Here is a 21040-nt window from a genome sequence, read left to right on the forward strand (position 1 = left end):
ATGATCAACTACAAACGAACAACTACAAAAAAATCCATTTTCAAGATGAGATTTCTGAGTTGCACAGATAAATGCGTAAATTAATTTAGAAGCAACCTGGTTTTATGAATAGCAGGTCTGAATTTGACAGAGAGATTTTCAAATTTTCAGTAAATGCATCTTGGTCTCCAGCACTGGTTATCAGTCCTCTGTACTTTTTCATTTTGTATGGTTTATACAGTAGTTTCTGCAAGCTAACATATCTGCAGACTTTACTCAATCTATAGATTGAGCAAGAAGCTATAACAGCTAAGTCAAACCATACCAGCAGAGACATTTTATTTAGAAAACTATTGCTTATTCTATTGTATATTAATCACTGATTTTATGACCCTGTTGCATCTTATTTTCCAAATGCTGTATTATGCAAACAGGGATTGATATAGTACTTCTGAATCTGATTTGGACAATGTTAGCAAGCATGGCTATGAATGTGGCATTAGTGTTACTTATGGTTAGCTACCTTTGTATTTGCTGTTCATTGGAATGATATGAAGATTAGTAAAAGCAACTTATTGTGAAGCTTTGGTTTACTAAAGTATTATTTTTCAATAAATACTACCCAACCTTGCTACAATTTTATTCATCAAGATGCTAATCTTAAACTTACTCTATTTTTCTCTCTTTTTTCACGAGGTATAAGTGACTCTCTTTTTTATTGTCTAGTACAATCTCAAGCAAATGAACACTGATCCTAATCTTGCAGTCTCTGTGCATGCACTATGATCATCAGTAAACAGTGAAAGTGGGACAGCGAGCAAATGATTAGCTCAGCATGATGACATTTTGGATCAAAGGTGCCCTACATTGAATTTTGCCAAAGCCTTATAACTCAGTTGTAAAACCAAAGCTCAAACCTGTCTGTAAATTAATTGAAACACAAAATAAATTTTAACTAATTGAACTGTGAGAAATCTGTGCTGTCTCTGAAAACAAAACCCCCAAAACTTGCAGAGTTGCGAGTGCGATGACAGGACAGCAGCCTGGGCGCTGCCAGTCGCAGCCACGGCTGATATCACAGGAAGTCATTGCAAACAATGCCGTAAAAAGCCATCTGTGGTGTCAAAAGAGCCAGCTGAATCACACTGATATCCTCACTCTCTTATCCTGGCCTGATCTGCTAACAGGAGCCTGGCAGAGCCTATCAGTACAGCTAGGTGAGAGCGCTCGATGCAGGGCTGAAACTAATGAGTGTTTGCTCAGCGGGACGGTTGTTAAAATTGTTAACTCACTGCGAGGAGGTCCAGACTCACTTACCTTAACCACATCTTAAAAGGACAAAAGGAAAGGGGTTATGATGTTCGGGGGAGATTATTTTCAAAATTCTCAGCGCTCAGAGCTTAAAGGGCAGAAGCTTGGATTTCTATTTGTGAAGGAAAAACTCTAGGAAGTTTTTGAAGAAGAGGTACGATTATCCAGCAGCACAGCGTTAAAGCATCATATCTGCAGCTTTTACTTGGAGCTGTAGACCCTAACAGTGACTTTGCTTTTGCAGCACTACAGCATGCATAGAAAAAGCATGTGGTATGACCAGCACTTTGGAATTCTTGTAATAAACTAGGTTAACTGGACCTGCACACCCCTGCTTCAGATGACTTATGTGGCTTACCTATTTAAATAGCTGATGAAAACTCAAAAGAAATAAAAGGTCACTCCAAAAACTAAAATCTAAGTGAGTGTTTCTATCTTTTTTGTAAAAAATATCTAATCAGACTTGATTTGAGCTACATTCACCTAATACACCAAAGAAATGTTGTATTTTAAGATATTAAAAAGCAGGAATGATGCTTTAACTGCTTGTAAAGAGTAAGAAATAGGTTTTCTTTTTTCTAGAAATAAGAATGTCTTAACTCAAGAAACTAAATAAGTAAGTTTTTCTTGCCCTATTTATGCAGAGTTTTTTTCTTGTAAGCAATTCAGGCGTCATTTTTGTCTTTTAATATCTTTGAATAAAAAAATTATCTGGACTTGTCGTGTGAATGTGGCTAATATTGGGTCTAATTTAACCATTCTGTATGAGAAATAAGGCAAAAGCTTGCTTGGATTTCAGATTTTTGCATTGATGCATCACAATATCAAGGAATCTGTAAGCCACACTGTTTCATTGGCGTCATACATTCCCAGGATTTATGATTTTCTCTTTGCTAAAAAATTTTCCTGATTTCTTTTGAGATTTCTTTGTCCCTGAAAAAAAATAATGTAAATAATGTAATATTTTTTTTACTGGATTACAACAGTATGTCACTATTAACTACAACTTGAAAATAACTACTTGTGGAATAAACTGATATTAGTTCAAGCAGGATGTTTGCAAAAGCAGACATTTGGATGAAGGCTCATGTTATCAGTTTAACAGTGACACACTCAAATTAAAGACATGAACAGCACAGGGCAGGAAAAAGGCTGACAGATCATTTCTGGTACTACACCTCTGGAAGTAAATGTAGGTCAAATGCAAAAGAAAAGGCTTCATTACAGACAGGGTGTGATTGTGATTGTTGGATGCAGCCCCTATGAAGTAGCCGAGGTGGAGCATCCCAAGGTTACAAAATCACTGACAGGCAATTAACACTGACTTGAATTACCAAATCAGAACATGTGCATGCATTAACACAGGCTTGTCAGGAGAGGCTTGGCGTGTGTGAAAGCAGATTGGTCATATTTCAGTGCTGAAGGAATACAAGCACATGGGCAAATCAGAGGTCACAGTACTACCATCATCAAAATCATCATCATCATTATTGCTGTCATTGTTGTTATTATTAAAAGTGCGTTTATTTACCATCTGTGTTTTGTCGTGCTCTCCATCCTTCACCACAGAGACAACGACCGGAGAATGAGGTGGAGGGGAGAGAAAGAAAAATAACAGGTATGACTTTTTCAGTGCTTTTGTAGGCAGCCTTTTCAAAATAAAACCTCAATTTGAGTGTTGTGTGCTAGGCATTTAAACCAGCACCTATGTATAGCTCATATGTAGGATAAAAACTAGTGGTCAAAAATCAAACAAAACAACTACAAGCAGGTTGTCCAGCTTAAATTAGGCTCTATTGTTTCAATGCTACAGTTAATCCATATTGCAGCTTCTTATTTAAGGTGTATGGCTGTCCTCTGAAGAGCGCTGGCAATATCTTCAGAGCATCTGAATAAGAAGGAAACTTCTGCTATGTTTTAGGCTGTTTTCATTTGCCTCCTTTTAATTCAGAAAAAAATGAAAACAGATACTATGATGCAGTTGTTTTGACCCTTGAAAGCGCCCTTAGTCCCAAAGTGCAGCAGAAGCAGGACACTCTATTTAAAGTGCATCAGCTTGCATTCAGAGAAACGTTTTCCCAGCGGAGAGCTTGTTCTCTTGTTGCTTTAGTGCATTAGAAACATTAGTAAAAGGAATTAGGCAAACGGAGAAATAAGAGAAAATGTTGGACCTGAATACAAGAAAACGACAAGGTTGCCGGTCCATTAGCTGGCACTGAAACAAGGGATTAGTGCGGCTCATTTCAGTTCATTTGGTAAAGTTGTTAACCTAAGCATTTAACCACCAATGCCAATGAAGGCCATTACCAATGAGCTGTTACCCATTCACACTAATGACATGTCTGGAGAGACAGCTTTAGACGGACAGTTAATGAAACAGAAGCCATGAGAAGCAGGGGGAGATGGAATGCAGTACAGAAATACAAATTGCTGTCTGTTTGTCAGGTGCATTCCTGACACTCCCAGCTCAAGATTTTGTCAAGCTAATTAGTTCTCACACAGCTTTCCCCAGGAACAAACTGTAAAATCTGTGTTAGAAGACACCAAATGTTTGTGTAGCAAAGCAATAAATGGCACCCGCTGCAACTATTTTTCAACAAGGCACTGAAAAATGAGAAGTCTCATGACAGTAATGCATTTTGTGTGCCATCGGCAATTTGTTGCTGTCAATCAAAATTACTTCTAAGTCAACTCTTCTTTGATACAGGACAAACAGGAAAGGCAAGGAGTAGAAAAAGCTGTTGACATGCAAGGTCAGCACTAGCACTACAATAACCCAAAAAAAGGCCATGGTGACTGTCAACTTAAGGTCAATAAGAGCTTTTTTATTCTACTCTGACCTCAGACTTTAAAATATAATTGAATTTCTGGAGCTTAAAAACAAGAAAAACAACAGAAACTGTTGTGCAACAGCTTCATGAGCTGATCTTATGTAACTCAAATGAATGAAAATCTAGAGGACAAAATGTCCCATGTTAATGGATTCTAACTATCGCTATTAGGTGCACTTGTACAAGGGTGTGCAAGCTAATAAAGAATACAGGGGCATGAATATGCAAATCTGATTATTGATATGGTCATCCATTCAAGTAGTTACACTCGTTTTCACCTTTTTTTGTTAAATTTACATAACTTTTCCTCTTAGCTGACATCTAAAATGTGTTTCTGTTGTTTGCAATAGTTCGTCATGCCTGTGCTCAATTAAGAACAAAGTCAAGTCTTCAGGACCAACCTTCGACAGCCCTCTTGAAGAACACCTTGCAGCTGCCACATGTCACGACCCCGTAGTGGCACCCTGAGGCCTCGTCTGAACACACCAAACAGATCTTGTGCGTCTGCCCGCTAGGCTTGGATTGGCCTGCAGCATTGGAACTGCTGGTTTCTGCTGCTCTTGATGTTGGGCTAGATGGGAGAGAAAGAAGAGAGAAATATGTAAGGGGCAGTGAGATGCATGTAAATGAGGAGATGATCATTTTAAAGCAGCCTAGTTGTGACAGACTCAATGGCATGTAATGTGGTTTCTAGGAGACAAGAAAACCATTGGGAAAATCAAGGATCGAGGATGGTATTGAAGCTGGCAGCAGATATGGATACAGACTTAGGTTTAGGGATTGAATGACAATGATATTTTAGCTATGGATAACATGTCTAACATGCCTTTGGAAAAAAAAAAACGTTTAAATTCAGTAGCATTAATTATCATGAATCCTATCTCTGTGGAAGAGCTCTTTGCTCACAATCTTACCAGTGCAGTGATCTGAGTGGATAAGGTTGCTAAGATACTTAGACTCTCATCAGTTGCCTAAATGTTGTTTGAGGAGGGTGCAGACAGATGCAGAGGTGGAGAAACACCAAAACAAACACGAGTACTCCCCATAAGCGTCTCTGCAAGTCTACTATGTTTATGATCAAGAATCTAAACTCTAACTTGAAGAGACAACTTTTGCAACTACATCTACAACAGCATGTCTCTTAGTCGTCTCTTAAAACATGATGAGTATTTCGTACTTTTTTGCCTTTTGTGTTTAACTACATTCAGTCTGCCCCCTTTTGTTAAAGCTGTCCAGTAAAGTGAAGTAATTTGTACAAACAAAATATAGCCACAGTGTTTTTTTGGTTATCAGAATACAGAATTTAGATACAGAACCTGGCGAGTCTGGCTCAGACCTATGACGCCTAGACTCTGCAACACCAAAGTGAAACCACAGTTTTGTAGGAGGAAATGGTGAGGTCAGAGTTGTGGGAGTGGTTTAGCGTGCATGCTGATGCAAATCACTTCTCACCTTACATCAACACAGAATCATCTAGAAAGATATTTCTAGTAGATGAGAGAAAGAATGTAGATGCTGTGATGCAACCTCATTCTCAGGCTCACTAGGCTGGACAATGACTATGGGATAATATTAAGGGCAAGTTAAAACTTGCTTTTCTATTGAATGGGACTGAGGCTTTACGAATAACGGTGCTGTTGCACTCACAGTGACCTTGAACAGTCCTGCAAACACTGCTTCTCTATAAAACCTGTATCTTTTATTATAGTCTCTGATACCTTTGTGATTCATTGTACGTTCATTCTATTGAGAACCCTAGAGTACTGCCATTTATCAGATCTTGACTAAATCATTCTTCTTCTGTTCTTTTTTCCCACAAAACAGATTCCTTTTTAGCTTTTAATCTGGAGCAATAACCTTGATTTCATCTCTGTGTTGAACCTGTAGATTTCTGCACAAAACAAACAGCTCCTAAAATTCAAATTTACCAACTTCTTTAGTAAATGTAACTTTAGTAAATGTACTCATGGATTCTCATTTTCATTGGCTGCTAAGACTTTTTAATAAAATACGTTGCAGGGAACTAAAGACAGTAACTGTAAAATGGCCAACCAACCCCCAGAGGTGAGGAAAGGAATGAGAATTTCATGCACTTCCATTTAGGATACACACACATACACACATACAGATGAACACAAATATTCTGACAATTTTCTTTTTTTCATCTAAACTTTAAATCTGGATCCACCAAGCTGTGATAAAACAATTTTTAATACACTATTTGTAAATACAGCATAATAATGCACAGCTTTAACTTCAATAAAACTAACAGCCAGGCTGTCCTGGGATGAACTCCACTGCCTTTAATGTTGTATAATTGACACTCAGCTCCTTTCAGTGCCCTCACTGACCTTCGTTTTTATCACTGTCTTGTATGTCAGCGAGTTAGCCAAACACAACCTATCAAAGAGACAGCTCTCCTCTGATTTTTACAACCCCGCACATTAAAGCCAGGTTTGAACCTCTTGAGAAACTTGCGTGCACACACACAGAGCTGTCATTATCATCCACCGTCTATAATTACGCTTTAAGTAACCGAGACGACTGAACTGCAGAGTGAAGCTCCACCAGGCAGGCACCAACACCAATTTGTCAGATGTATGGTGGCAAGGTGCCAGGACATGCACGGAGGGAATGTCAGGTTTAAGGGGGCGTGTTTTGACCAAATGGGCTCCAGAGTAGTGTTAGACTGTCACTGCTGTGTAATCCATGACAAGAATTCTAACGCATTAGAAAGGATTAAATCTTCCCTCCCTTGTTTGTTTTGGCAGCACACTTGTTGGAGCGTATGTGCATTATATAACTGGCTTGCAAGGCTTGATAATGACTTGACATTCAGGCCTATAGATATCTCTACTCTGCTTCTTGATCTTGCATCGTTATTCTACCTTGTGCTTTGAAAATCCCACCAATTCTTCTCGCTTTCCATTCAATCCACAGGATCGTGTTTTCAAAACAGGAGAGGAGGGAGAATATAAATGAAACTTGTAGTGTCTACCTAACAGACCATGAGCCATCCTTACTTGTCTCTCCAAACAAGCATGACCTAAACTGGCCGGGGCCTCATGGTCACTGGAAAGACGACACTTGCTTATTCACACTGGACCAAAGCCAAAGGGAGGGGGTAGAGATAGCAGATCTGTGTAGACATCCAGCTAAAGAGATTAGCCATACATTTGAACTGAAACTGGTAAAGATTGTTCCTAAAGGAAAATGCATATGTGGGATTCAAGATCTTGGTTGTTTTCCAAGAAATAAACAACCACTCAATTTGAACTGATGGTGTAAAAACAGAGGGGAGAGTGAGGATAGAGTGTGACATCTCCATGTTTGTTACATAGTAATTCAGTAAACTAAGGCAAGATTTTGCTGTTCAACATCTTCTGATGTGGTGAAAAAAACAATAACTCTTTGTTCCCATGAATAGAAACACAAATGTTTCAAAATCTTCCCTACACTTACCATAAAAATCTTGTCTACTTGAGTTGTTTGTTAAAAATTACTGTCCTCTCGACAATGTAGAACAATGGAAAACACCCGCAATGGTGGTGGTGATAATGCGTAATCAGTCATGTTGAACACCATAAAAGAACATAATTACTGAGCATTTCCTTAAGTTGGCTACAAATGTAAAAAGTCGAGATTGGAGGGTTTGGAGAATCAACAAGTGCCAAATGAAAATCAGATGGAAGCCGTGCCAAGGCAAATACTTAACATAAGCTTGGATTTATGGAGCCTGTGCAAAAATGAACAATTGCCAAGTGTTAGTTCAGGTGTTATCACTATTCTCTAAAACTTTAATTTAGGCTGTTCCGACAAGTACAAAGAAAACTGAGTTCTCAAAATATCAAATTTAAAACTTCTTTCCTCAGTCTGTTTCTAGTGACCTCAAGCTGTTTATTAGTAATAAACAGATGTTCAAGTACAAAAACTATGCTTTCAAAAAGATCCAAACACATGAGGACAAGGTCTGAGAGGACAGCTTTCTCAAACCACAATAGATACACTGCAAAAACTCTTTATAAAGCAACTTTTTCTGCTTAATTCTTATAAAATTCCATGTGATTGGTTTTAATATACTGTGCCTTATGAGAATACATCTTTTTTTGTAAACAAAAAATGAATGACAAAAAAATACATATCAAATAAATGTTGGATCTTAGAAATATCTGATTTGCTTTAAGGAAGATTGTCTCAACTCAAGAAACTTCAGTACATTCTGGTAGTCCTATTGGCAGATTCTTATTTTATACATTAAAAGCCATTCAGGTCCATATTTATATTTTTTTGCTTTTATTATCTTTGAATAAATGGTTATCTAGGTCAGGGCTGTCCAATTTGTGGCCCCCAGGCCACGGGCCAACTTTGGCCAGCCAGCTATAAATCGGCCCACTGCCCATGTTTGAGTTTTTGTTATAAAGTCATTCTAAATTATCGGGGACTGGGAATCGAGGAATGGCCCATCCTTACATATGAAACTGATCTTATATTCCTCTGCAAAGGTCTGACAGCCAGCCATTTTTTAAAATTGAATTTTAATTGTTTTCCTTTAATTTTTTCTGTCTGTAATGCACTTTGAATTGCCATGCTGAAATGTGCCATAAACTTAACTGGCCTTGCCTTACCTTGCCATTGTTGCTTTTTGCTCTGAGACCTAAAACTCAGGACACTTTATTGGTTGTTTAAGTTAAAACAAAAAGGTTTTATTGTTTCACAGGTATTGTTTAATGATTTTCAATAAATTAAGACTGGAACATTGAAGGTATATGCTGTCAGTTATAAAAAATAAAAATCAGTATTGGCAGGTCAGGCTTTTTAAAGATTGGTGATCGGCCAGAAAATTGTGATCGGTGCATCCATAGGGAAAAAAGTCTGAAGCAGGTGTCCAGTTTTATTACTATTCCTTATTCTAAAGGGGTGGAAATGCACTATTTTGTTTTATAGGAGCATGTTGTGTCACATGTTGTTTAGGTTTTATTGCGCTAAATGTCTCTGAAGACATAGGCCTAGTGTGCCATATGGGTGTTCAGTAACTTATTGCTGTAAAATACAGTAAAAAAAGTGTTATCATCTTCAAAATTACTTGTAGGAGCACAGTAATGCTGTAGGAAATTTGTGATACCATACACTGCAACATGAATGTTAAGTTTGGCCCGCAACCCTCCACCCTGATTCATTTTTTGCCCTTCCTTGAAAAGAAGTTGGGCACCCCTGATCTAGGCGTTGTGTGTGAGTTTGGATTAAATCAGTGAAATTATGTATTTTAGCTGGGAATTTTTTTTTGTTAGTTTTAGCTTCTGCTGCGTAACTCTCCTCTAACTTAAAAGGTGTGATAACTTTCCTCTAACAACCATTTATGGCTTCTTCTGAAAGTTATACAATCTACCTTTTATAAGTGTTTTTCACACCCCCACAGAAGTACAGTTAACAACCTCAACAAAACTGACCTACAATTGGCACCAATATCCTGCATACAACCAGATCCAAAGGCTGTGCAACTGTTCCTGCACAAGCGCGTAGGATGTGTCACAGACTATGTGATAAGAAGTTGGACTGCACTGTCGGCAACTTTTTCAACAACTTCTTCAGGGTTTCCCACAGTTGCTTGTATGTTGCATGACTGAAACTAAACAAGCAGCTCGACCTTATCGTATGCTACACACTACGTCGAGACTATCTGCAACAATTATGCTGAAGAAATTCTGGCAGAAGCTTTCCAATATGTACCACTCCTCACTTCAGACCAACTCTCTGGCAGTAGTAGAATGTTATAAATAGAAGCTGTCATGATGTTATGAGGTATACTGTGTCCTGCTCATGTTCTCATCTGTCTGGCTCTCTAGTTACTTGTCAACTTCAGGCAGCATTGGCTGGATTCGAGCGTAGATGCTGTGTGAACACTAATTACCGAGCAATGCTTGACCTGCGATGACTCCCTTGAGATTGCTCAGCAACCGGAAAAAAAGGCTTCCAATGAAGCAGAAGATGACATGACACAAAGCAACCGGACGGCACAAGTGTAGGTATTTGTGTGATATTTTGGAGACTTTTAGATACATATTTTCTTTTTTTCTTCTGTGACTTGAGGTTTTCTTCCTCTCTCCTCATATGTGACTTGGATTGTAGAAAACCACCACAGGGTGGTGTTTGAATTAAACATTTATAACCCCTTCAATTCTGCTCCAACTCCCATGCTCCTCCCCTCACTGAGCCAACAAGTGTGGCTCTGAGCCATGCAGCGCAGATTCAAGCCTCATTAGGAACGCCTTCATACTGGACTGGAGTGTAATAAACATGTGCACTTAGCCTCCCTCTCTCTCTCTCTCTCTCTCACACACACACACACACACACACACACACACACACACACACACACACACACACACACACACACACACACACACACACACACACACACACACAAACGCAGAAAAAGAAAAATAACTTGTATGCTGATAAACAAAAGCATGTCAGTAAAATGCAGACAGGAATGAGTAAACAGAGCTTTGCAGAAAATGGAAGTTTAATGATCCAGCTTGAGGAAGATATGAACAGACACAGACGCAGGCACCGACACATGCACACAAAAGCTTGCAGTTCACTGCCCTTTTCCACTTTTTCTCCTGCACACACACACACACACACACATCTATCAATGTGTCTGTGTTATTTAACAAAATTTGTCGCAACAGGTTTACATAGGGAAGAAGAAACTAGAAAGACACCCTTTGCACCCAGGGATGTGCTACCACTTCTTTGCATAGCTGCCCTCACTTCTACCTTACAAACATCTCCTTCAGAACATATGCTAACAATATGTGTCAGCACTGAGAGGCTGTGGAGAAATATTAGAGGGCCTTGGCTTCAACACTGAAGAACAGAAACAATAAATTAAACACAATCCTGCTGAAACAGGCTGTATGTGCCTGTAGGATTTAACAGGGACTAACAATCCTCTCTATCTGTGCTAAGGGTATATTTTCGCAAAGTTTGCAATGTGCCAGAAATAGATGTTGGTTTGATTTAGATGAGAATCAAACACGGTGCATTTGTATTCCACTGTTGATGAGGCAAAGTGATATTCAGGACGTGGATTTTCATTTGTAACAAACTCAAGCTGTTAACTAAATCTACATCAGAGTAAAATCAAACCAGAGCAGCTCTATATGTTACAATGGTATTAAACATTTTCCTATGCCATAACACCACAGGATGATGAGGTGATGGAAAAGACGGATCAGCTCTGATGACAGTCCACAACAAACACAGCGCCTGTAGAAACCATGGAGAGAAAAGTGAACTGGACTGACCTGTTGTCACTGGGGAACTGTATACCAGTGCCTACAGTGGGAACCCATGAGAGGATCGTTTTTCCATTAGGATCAAAGCTTTTTAAGGCTAATGTGTGGGAGCATTCAGTATGAGATGGGCAGCGGGAGCTCAGCAGGCTCTTATGGGAAAGGAACGTTGGATATGAGAACATTTACAGCGCTGAGTATTGACGCAAATTCAGAAATCGTTCAGGTTTGCCAAACACTTATGATAGAAATTCATGACAACATGCGTATGCATTAGTACGTCCTTCACTAACTTTATTGCTTATTAAAAAAGATTGGAGCTTTTTCCTTTCATAAAACAAACCTGAATGTCCAGGGTAAATCTACACATTTGACAATTTTTTAAGGGCAAACACGGCAGTTGTCCAGTCTATCTTTTTATTCAAGGTTTGATTTAAAAAAATTTAAAGCCTGAATGGAAGAAATGAGTCATATTGATTTTATCAAATATCGTGTGCACATTTATTAAAGCTGAATAGTACAAAATAGTGGAAAAAAGATGTACTCCCATCTGTTTTTGCAATGCAACCTTGGCACATAATGAACATCCTTCGTGCATGGCCTGCTCTCTGGTAGTGAGTGGGCACTCAGAAAGGTCGTCCATTATTGAAGACCCACAGAAGAGGGTGTGTAATCTCCATTCAAGAGGCAAAACACGACCCAACTTTTTCTTTTTTCCTTTTTTTTAATTCTGACCTGGTCTGACAGCCTAATGTGAAGGTAAAAACACTCAGTTTTTGAAGAGGACTGAGTTGATGTTCATTGGACTGTTTGCTTATTTGGTCTGTTCAAGACCCAAAATGGCAAAAAGATAAAACTTTTCATTTCAGATGCAATATTCAGCCTTGGTCTTCTCAAACAGACTGCTTTAGAATTACTGTTGCTGTAAAAGATTATAATAATTACAGAATCTGATTGCTTCTGAGAGCAGAGAAGCTGAAATACAACAGCTAAAATAGGCAAGAGTAGTCAATTTTAAAATCACTTTCCAATTACTGCTGGAATCAACAACCAATGTGTTGAAAACTGCCAAAAGTGTTTTGTCTGCAATGACACACAGCACTGAAATATCCTGACTTTAGAAAAGAAAAAAAGGAGCAGATTTGACATTAAGCCTAATGGGTATTCAAATTATGAACAAGTTATCACAAATAACACTGTCTGCAATCGACTCAGCAAACATGTAATTAAAGAACAGCTGTGGTGAACAACTCCTCAATAACACATTTGAACATCTTTTATTGGCAAATGAGCTTTCTGTGGATTTGCAACTATTTGCAGGTTACACACTTATCTCTTTTTATTGATTTTTTTTCTGAAACATAGCACTCAAAAATGTAAAACTATCAAGAATCACATGTACTAACGGACATGAATGTTACCGAAACATGCATTCGTTCATCTTTAATCAAAATTTAAAAACTCAAATGTAATAAAACTGCTTGTTAGCACTGTGCAGCTCTGCAGCATAAAATCTCTTCTCTGATTTTCTACTGTTTTAATGAACTTTTCCTTCCTGCCTTTCACTTCCTCTCCCTATCACATCCACTCACTCTCACTCCCTTTCGTCCTCTTTCAACACTCATTTCCCCTTTTCCTCTTTCCTCTTCCCCTCACCCCACTTCATCTGCAGAGGTTATATAATATTCTACGTTTTACTGCTGCTGGGGCAGACACCTTCCCCTCCCCCTTATCACCCGCCTCTCAGCCAATCCACTGTCACTACGGGCAGGAAGTACGGAGGAGGTCAGGCGAGTCATGGGATTATCCAACTCACCTACCCGGAGACAAGCATACGCAGAGTATGTGTGTATGTGAGTGTGTGTCACCAACAGGGAGGCGGAGTGTGTGTGAATGTATTTGTTTGTGTGTGTGTGTGTGTGTGTGTGTGTGAGTGTGTGTGTGTCTTTAAATTAGTAAGAGGAGTCTTTAGTTGCTTGAGAGGAGCTGTTATAAAGCTTCTCTTGTTTAAGAAATCCTCATGAGGTTGTATGATGGCTCAGTGTTTTCTGCTCACTCCTTCAGAACTCCCCATGCTCGCCCACTACACGCTGCTATACTTCTAAGAGTCTCCATCTCCCACACAGTGCTGTGGCTTCAGTTATGCCAGCATATTCTTCATGCCCTCCATGAGAAAGTCCTACATTAAAATGATAACGTTATTTTTCAGTGCTGATCATTTTTGATGTTAATGATTTACATTAAATAATATCCTATCGCATCACGTCCTTCAGTATCATGGAATCACAATGTTTGGTATCACACCACATGATAGTGCATCTGATTTTGTCATTTAACATTGCACTGTATTGCATTATACTGTATTGTGTTGCATTATATTGTATTGTGTTGTATTATATTGTAGTGTATGACATTGTATTAGGGATGCACGATATTATCGGCACAATATCAATATCGGCTGATAAAAGCTTAAAAACACGTTTATCGGTATCGGCAGATATGAAAATTTCTGCCGATAGGCACAGCCGATAAGGTGCTATTCAGTTAGGATTATTATTATTTTCCATCTGAAAAATAAGGTCCTTAAATAAAATGTAGCACTTCATTTATTTCCACTGCAGAGCTCTGTGTCTGTCACCAGGTTGTTACAGTAGCTCTAAAATAATCAAATGCAACTTGGTTATGTTTAAAAATGCATTGTACATTTAAAGTTCATGTGATCTAAAGAAATTATTTTTCTGTATTTCAATACTGAATGTCTTAAGTTTGAAAAAATAATACATTTCTTATTTATGGTAAAATCAAATGTTTTTTGTCTTGTTTTATGTGTGTTTCTTAAACAAATAAGACCGTCACAATAAGAGTAGCATATAAATGCCAGTACAGGATAGACTTAGCTTTCTTTACAGTGAAAAAAACAAACAAACTTGTGATTATTGGTATTGGTATTGGTATCGGTATCGGCCAAAAGGGGTTTTGATATATCGGCATATCGGATATCGGCAAAAATCCAACAGCATCCCTATATTGTATTGTATGGAATTGCAGCATATTGCATCATCTGTAGCACAGCACACTTTCCTTAACTGCATCATACTGAAATCAAAACACTATGAGGAAAACTTCAAAGAGAGAATCAAGTTTGTTCAAATTTGATATCTATAGCTCCCTGTCTTTAAAACTTGAATGCAATTACACAGTGACACATCTCAAACCCAGAGAATGTGCGGCAGTGTTATAAAACTGTGGATAAAGAGGTCAGGATAAATATTTGAAACATCAAACAGAGTCACTTTGGCTTTTTCATCCATTGCCATGCTCTTTAATTGAACCAGACAAGGTAATTTTTTGTGACTGGTCGTGGCAGAGCTCAAGTGACATGAAAACGAAAAACATCTGATGTTTATTTTGAACACCTTTTGGTGATCCTCTTTCTGCATTCCATTTCGCTGTAATTTATTTTCATCACACACTTCTCTGACTCTTCAAAAATCAAATGCAAGTTGATTCAAACAAGCCAAACTATATTGACATGAAAAAGAACCATTTCATCCTGAGCAGCGAATTGTCCTCTGGGTCTTTTGAAGCAGCCGTGTGATAAGTGAAGGCCAGTGCGAGTGAGGTGACTCACAGCACTGCAGAAGTGAAAGCTCGAAGAGGGGAAACAAGTTTATTATTCAGACAAGCACATTGCCTTTCTCCACCACACCAAGAGACGGTTGGTGTGTGTTTGTGTTATTACTTAGCCCTCCTTATTTTCTTGAATGTGCCTCTGTCTGTTTTGCTTGTGCCGTGATGCTCACATATAATCATCACCTCATTGGTCAAGGTGAGGTCTCACGCACAGGAGCTCTGTCTGTGAGCGGCAATTCATTCAGATTCTATCATTAATCACTGGACAGGGATTCCTTGATACCAAAGTGAAAAGCAACATTGCTTTTCAGTCCTCATTCTTCGATACTCCTTTGGCTAAAGCATTGCTTCACAGAATGAATATGAACTGAGAATGCCAAACTCTTAATGGAATTATTTAGGATTATAAACTAAAAGCGCCTTAATCCAGTGCTGAGTACTGCTTTAATAACTTACTGAGACACACTGCACTTTTGTCCTAACCAAACAAGCCAAAACAAATTTCAAAACCAGCACAGACTAAATGTGATTAAAAAAAAAGGGGGAGAGTGATGTAACCTTGCAGAGTGGATGGACCTGCCTGATTGAGTTCCTGCAGATTCAACTTGCCAGGCTCCATTGACCAACAAATTCACTCTGCTAAATTTTAACTGGCCCAATCAGGCAGGAGCTGCGGGAGTGATGAGCAGACGTGAAGTCAGCAGACTTTCGTACTTGTCGGCGTTCCTTTAATTCTTAAGTTAACGTCTAACACCATTATCACAGCTGTATCTCCTGTTCCTGTAGTTGTTCATCTGTTGTTTCTCAGCAGAGGTGCACATAAGCTACGTCATACCCTGGCTTGATGTGGATTGGTCCGTGGTGAGTGTGTCAATCAGAACAGTCGTCCAATCACCAGCTGCTTATTTTTTTGAAGGTCCTGCCTCTGAAAACAAATCCAAAGAGCTGCTACCCAGATAGACAAGTGAAATATTTCCGTGCCAGATATATGAAACAGTCAGTTTGTCATGTCAGGTTAAGAGTGATGCACCTTCAAGCAGAGCAATCATACTCCAGTCTAGGAGCTATGATGACACTCTTTAGGAGACAGAATCAATTGTCTGTCACACTACTTCAAAACATTTTACCCAATGCACACAAAAACACATGGCCCACCAATACTCCACAAAACTTGTGTCCTTCTTTTGCCCAAATACGTAATTCAGAGGCTTCTACCGGGGACTGTTTCACAGGGTTGTACTTTGCAGGAAGAGCTGCTGCTGGTATCAGGCTCTGGTAGTGTCTGTCTCAAAATTTGTGTTGATGTTTCTGTGACACAGGAGAATATTGTGTCTGTTTACATTTTACCACAACGCTCAGTCTTTGCAATTTCCTCAGTTTCTAAATCTCACAGCACTACAGCTGAACTTCTTCTTTTGCTATTTTATGCAGTTGCCATTCTTCTTCTTCTTCTTCTCCTGCTATAAAATGCGATTGGAAAAAGCTGTAGGACGTGCCAAAGTCACTATCTGGCAGGAATACTGTTTTAAAACCAGGAATTTGTGGAAACTACAGAAAATTGAAACTTTATAAGGTTATAGTTATGATACACATTTGGAAAGGGTAATGTATATTTGAAGCTTCAAAAGTTGTGACTCATTCCAAGTGGAAGCTTGTTATATGATGGATGGATGGGTCTGGTAATAGACCTGAATCAATAATCATCCTAACTGCTTCCTTTGTTTCATCTGGCCAAAAATAAAATTCCTCTCTGAACCAAACTACTGTGAAAACAATTGTTTCTCCAAAGCTTGAGAAACAGGTTTCAAAAACTGCACAATAACAATGATAAACTACAGCAAGTAAGGCTTAGCATGTTGATTGCAAGGCAACTACTATGCATAATTACCATGTTGTTTCTTTTTAATGCATATAATTTGTTGCTTTCAGCGCAACATAGGTGAGTTGCTGCAGCAATGTCTTGCTTGGAAATAGAAATGACAACACCATTAAGCTTCTAAACGGCATATTTCATTTGCCAGAGAAAACTACCTGACAGCTTAGTTGACGCGTCAAAGGTGATATGCCTGATAAAACAAGACATTAAACAGCATTTGCAATAATATAGGATCATTTGACATCTCATCTAATATCTGGCGGTTTAGTTGACAGAAATGGAAGTTTCTTTGTGCTCATGATCTGAAAGTCACCACAGAGTATCTCTTCACCAAGCTTCAGTTATAAATAGAGACAAGAGTCATGAGTGTGTGCAGATTAACAGTAGAGATCACAACGAAGAGGCAATCAACTGTAAAGTGTGTTGACAGAGCCAGAAACCCAACACAGTTCTCTCTTTGATGTACAAGATAATGTGGGGACCAGAAGCAAGAAGTTGAACATAGATAAACAAGAGATAGAACTTATACTGTTCCTCTGTGAGAAGGCGACGGTTCAGGCTAGATGAGGTCACATGGTGAATCCCCGGAGTGTAGCTATGCTCTGTTGGAATGTGGAGCTCTGCAGGAAACTGGGCCACATGGTGAAGACCACAGGGAGCAGAATGAAGGGTAATGGTACAATCTTTAAAGTCACAGCATGACTACTTAAAAAAAAAACAAAGACTGTCATTGTTTTCTAAAGGTTAGTATAGGCGGTTCTGAAGCATTAGATCCTTGTACGGTAGAAGTATACTGTACAAATTGAGATCAAAGCAGGTGTTTGAGTCTTATTTTAGTAAAAACATCTTATCACACTTCACAATCCTCTGACAAGCCCAGAAAAAAATGTAAATAAAACACAAAATGAGGCATAAATTCCTTGTTGAGAATAAGAAAATCTGTCAATATGGAAAGGTAATTTGCTTGAATTTATTTATCTTTGTTCAAGAACATTTTATACAATCTATGCATCATTTTTATCTTTTAATATCTTGAATTACAACATTTTTCTGAACACGAAAAGATGACCAATGTGGCTTGTATTGAGTCTGACGATGTTTTTGACAAGAAACAAACATGAACACTTTCTTTTATTTTTAGTGTACTTGTTAAAAAATCCATGCCTTGCCATGTTGAAAGCATCATTTCTATGTTTAAAGCAACACTAGGTTGTCTCAAATATTACTTTCCTTTTCTTGTAAAACTAAATGTTAACATTTTGCAGATATTTATTCAGTAATAGATTAAACCAAATATGTAAGACTTAACAAGTATTTCAGCTTATTTTATTTGCAACATTATTCGCCATACTCTTCTGCCAAGGTGGATATTTTTACTGTTTCAAATTTTTTATTTTTTTCATTTGTTTTGTTAAAACCCACAAACAGTAACTCCAAGCTTTACCCACTTTTCAGATATGACTGTCTAGCAGCAATTATTTGGATAACCAGTTCAACGGCTGAAGACAATGTATGTGTGTGTGTGTGTGTGTGTGTGTGTGTGTGTGTGTGTGTGTGTGTGTGTGTGTGTGTGTGTGTAATTGTGAAAGAACAATCAGTGGGTTAAGCTTCTTTATGTAAATTATTTCTTTTGATACTTTTTTTTTTAACAATCTGACGTTTGGGATTCAAGACATGCGGAGGACCGAAGCTTTTTTCCACCACCTGGGAGGATGATTCTAACACAGCTGTAATAAAGCCTCTGTTTGTGTTTGCCTGTTCGTGTGTGTGTGTGTGTGTGTGTGTGTGTGTGTGTGTGTGTGTGTGTGTGTGTGTGTGTGTGTGTGTGTGTGTGTGTGTGTGTGTATGTGTGTGTGTGTGTGTGTGTGTGTGTGTGTGTGAATGGAACCTTCAATTGCTCCCAGCAGATTCGATTTGCTGCTGACACATTGTGTATCTTAAATCAGATAGATGTCCAGGGCCTGAGGGCACACAGCACCCATTTCCCATAGTGCCTTTATGTAATTAGCTTTCATTTAGCACATTAATGCTTCAGCCCCCCACAAATTTCCTACATGAAGGTCTCCCACCCCCTCAACACCCACATTTTTTCCTTCTTCTTCCTCCTTTTTATTTTTCCTCCTCACCCATAGCGCACTGCCCTTTTAGTCTTTGTTAACATTAATATTATCTCACACAACACAACAAAGGCAATACAATAATGTAATTATAATGCCATTTAAAGTGTGACTGTGACAATGAAAAGCTTGTTGTGTTTCTCCTTTTGTTGTTGCTGTTTATTACAGAAGTCCTATTAGAGCCATTACGATGTAAACAACCTACTTTTGAAGTCCCACATGTTTCTAAAATCTTCAGTGCTGAAACAAAAATCCAAAGCATTTACTTGTTGTCATTTTAACTGTGCAAAACTGCCCCTTTTCTTGGCTGTCAAAGACACAGGAGATTGTAAATGCTTACATGCAACAATTAAATAGCTTCATGAAAAAGACATGACAGAAACTTGGACATCCGCCATGAAGGCTAAATAAAGAAAAAGGGAGTGGAGAGGAGTGGCGAGCTATGCTGTGCTGTGGTGAGCTCCACAATCCACTGGCCTACATTTTCTGTAGAGGTTGAAACATACAACACAGCAGAGAGTGCAGACTGGGCCTGACAAAGTGTTGAGTGTCAGACTGGCTATACACTAAATACAGAAGGAGATGAAACTGGATACATGCCTCCAGCCTCACCCTGAGGTCAGGCCTGACAAAGCTTCTGAAAATAAGTGTTTGTGTCTGAGGAAATGGGAAAGCGCTGACAGCGGGCTAACATTACTGACTGCTAGCATGGAGTGAACAAGGGTCATTGACAACTACATTGAATTGTTGTTGCATCTCTGCATGAAGCAACTAACAAATGGAACTGGTGGTGACCTCAAGCAAAGCATTTCAGCTTTAAATTGATCCCCAGTGATGAGATCATCAACAATAACGATGTTACATTTCTTGGGTTTCATTGTAGTCAATGTTTGGACAGGCCTGTAGCCTGAAGCCTTTTGCTGATTATCTCTCAAAGTAAATGTCTTTAAAACACTGTCTGAGAAACTTTGAGAGAGGCGATGTGCAGCTCTGTGAGTCCAACCCTGTTACAGCCAGGTCTGCTGCCAACAGACGAGTGATGGTGAAAATCAGGTCATGCATACAGGCAGGCGGGCAGAGTTAGCAGGCAGGAACACAGAGAAAATATTCACAGCAGCAAAAAAAGCGGTAGCTTTAGCAGGACAGAACAGCAGTGACTGCTGACTAACAGAGGGTTCAATTTACATACGCCCACTACCATCTCTGTCTGTAAAAAGATTAATGAAGTCGAAGACACAAATTAAATCTAGCAGACCAATAGTGGGGAAGAAAACAAGTGTGGTTGCTCAGGGTTCTCTACGGGGTCGGTATCAAAAACAAGATCTGAATAGGCGCAAGTTGCAAAGAGATATGAGAACCAGATGTTTAAATGTATTGTTTATTCCATCGCTTGTGATGCATGCAGTAGTGTAAGTACTGTACGGTGGAGCAGTGCCAATGCATACAAGTGTATCTAAGCTCTAAGCAGTGCTACTGTAAAATGAAATCACTCTGCTAAACTAGCTTCCTGTTACTGAGGAGTCTGGCTAAGTTGACAGGAGTGTTTACTGAAGCGTAGAATGAAAAAGTAGCATCACTGGCAGACAGACGGCCCAGAGGCGGGGAATGCTTTCAAATCCTGCCAGAGAGGTTGAGCATGGCTTGACTGAAAATATTCAAACCTTTGATTATTTGAGCTTTTAGGAGGGAAGAAACATATAATAATGTTTTAGAGATGATGACTTATATAATGGAAATACATAAAGTACAACAGATAGTAGTGGTTTGAGAGTTTGAAAAGGTGAGAAAGGTGTGTTCAATAGGAAAAAGTGGCTAAATGTCCAAAATAAAAGAGGCATTTAATGAAATTCTGAACAGAATAACATACCTCTAACAACCCTACTTCCTTTCAAAGGTTACCAGAGGTTCACCATGAGCAGTTATTCCCTTTGCAGCCAGCTCTTCAGTGCTATTCATTGTATTAACAAACAGCACATTTACAAACTGTATACTGCC

The 21040-nt window shown here is 38.8% G+C and overlaps 1 protein-coding gene across 2 annotated transcripts in view; it reads right to left on the reverse strand.

Annotated features, from left to right (window-relative positions):
* Positions 1–21040, reverse strand: part of LOC141791285 (glucocorticoid receptor-like) — a 74212-nt gene that overhangs the window by 22280 nt on the left and 30892 nt on the right. Inside the window, exons 3-4 of one of the 2 annotated variants that reach the window (XM_074671599.1) lie at positions 4523–4692; positions 2822–2848 (exon numbers count right to left, since the gene is read on the reverse strand). In XM_074671599.1, the coding sequence (XP_074527700.1) occupies positions 2822–2848; positions 4523–4692 (197 nt within the window). The remainder of the gene's footprint in view (positions 1–2821; positions 2849–4522; positions 4693–21040) is intronic. The other variant, XM_074671600.1, reaches the window with a different exon arrangement.

This window comes from Halichoeres trimaculatus, unplaced genomic scaffold (genome assembly GCF_033239565.1).
Source record: "Halichoeres trimaculatus isolate MK-OKI-2021-1 unplaced genomic scaffold, fHalTri1.1 fHalTri1_scaffold_6, whole genome shotgun sequence".
In the NCBI taxonomy this organism is placed as follows: domain Eukaryota; kingdom Metazoa; phylum Chordata; class Actinopteri; order Labriformes; family Labridae; genus Halichoeres; species Halichoeres trimaculatus.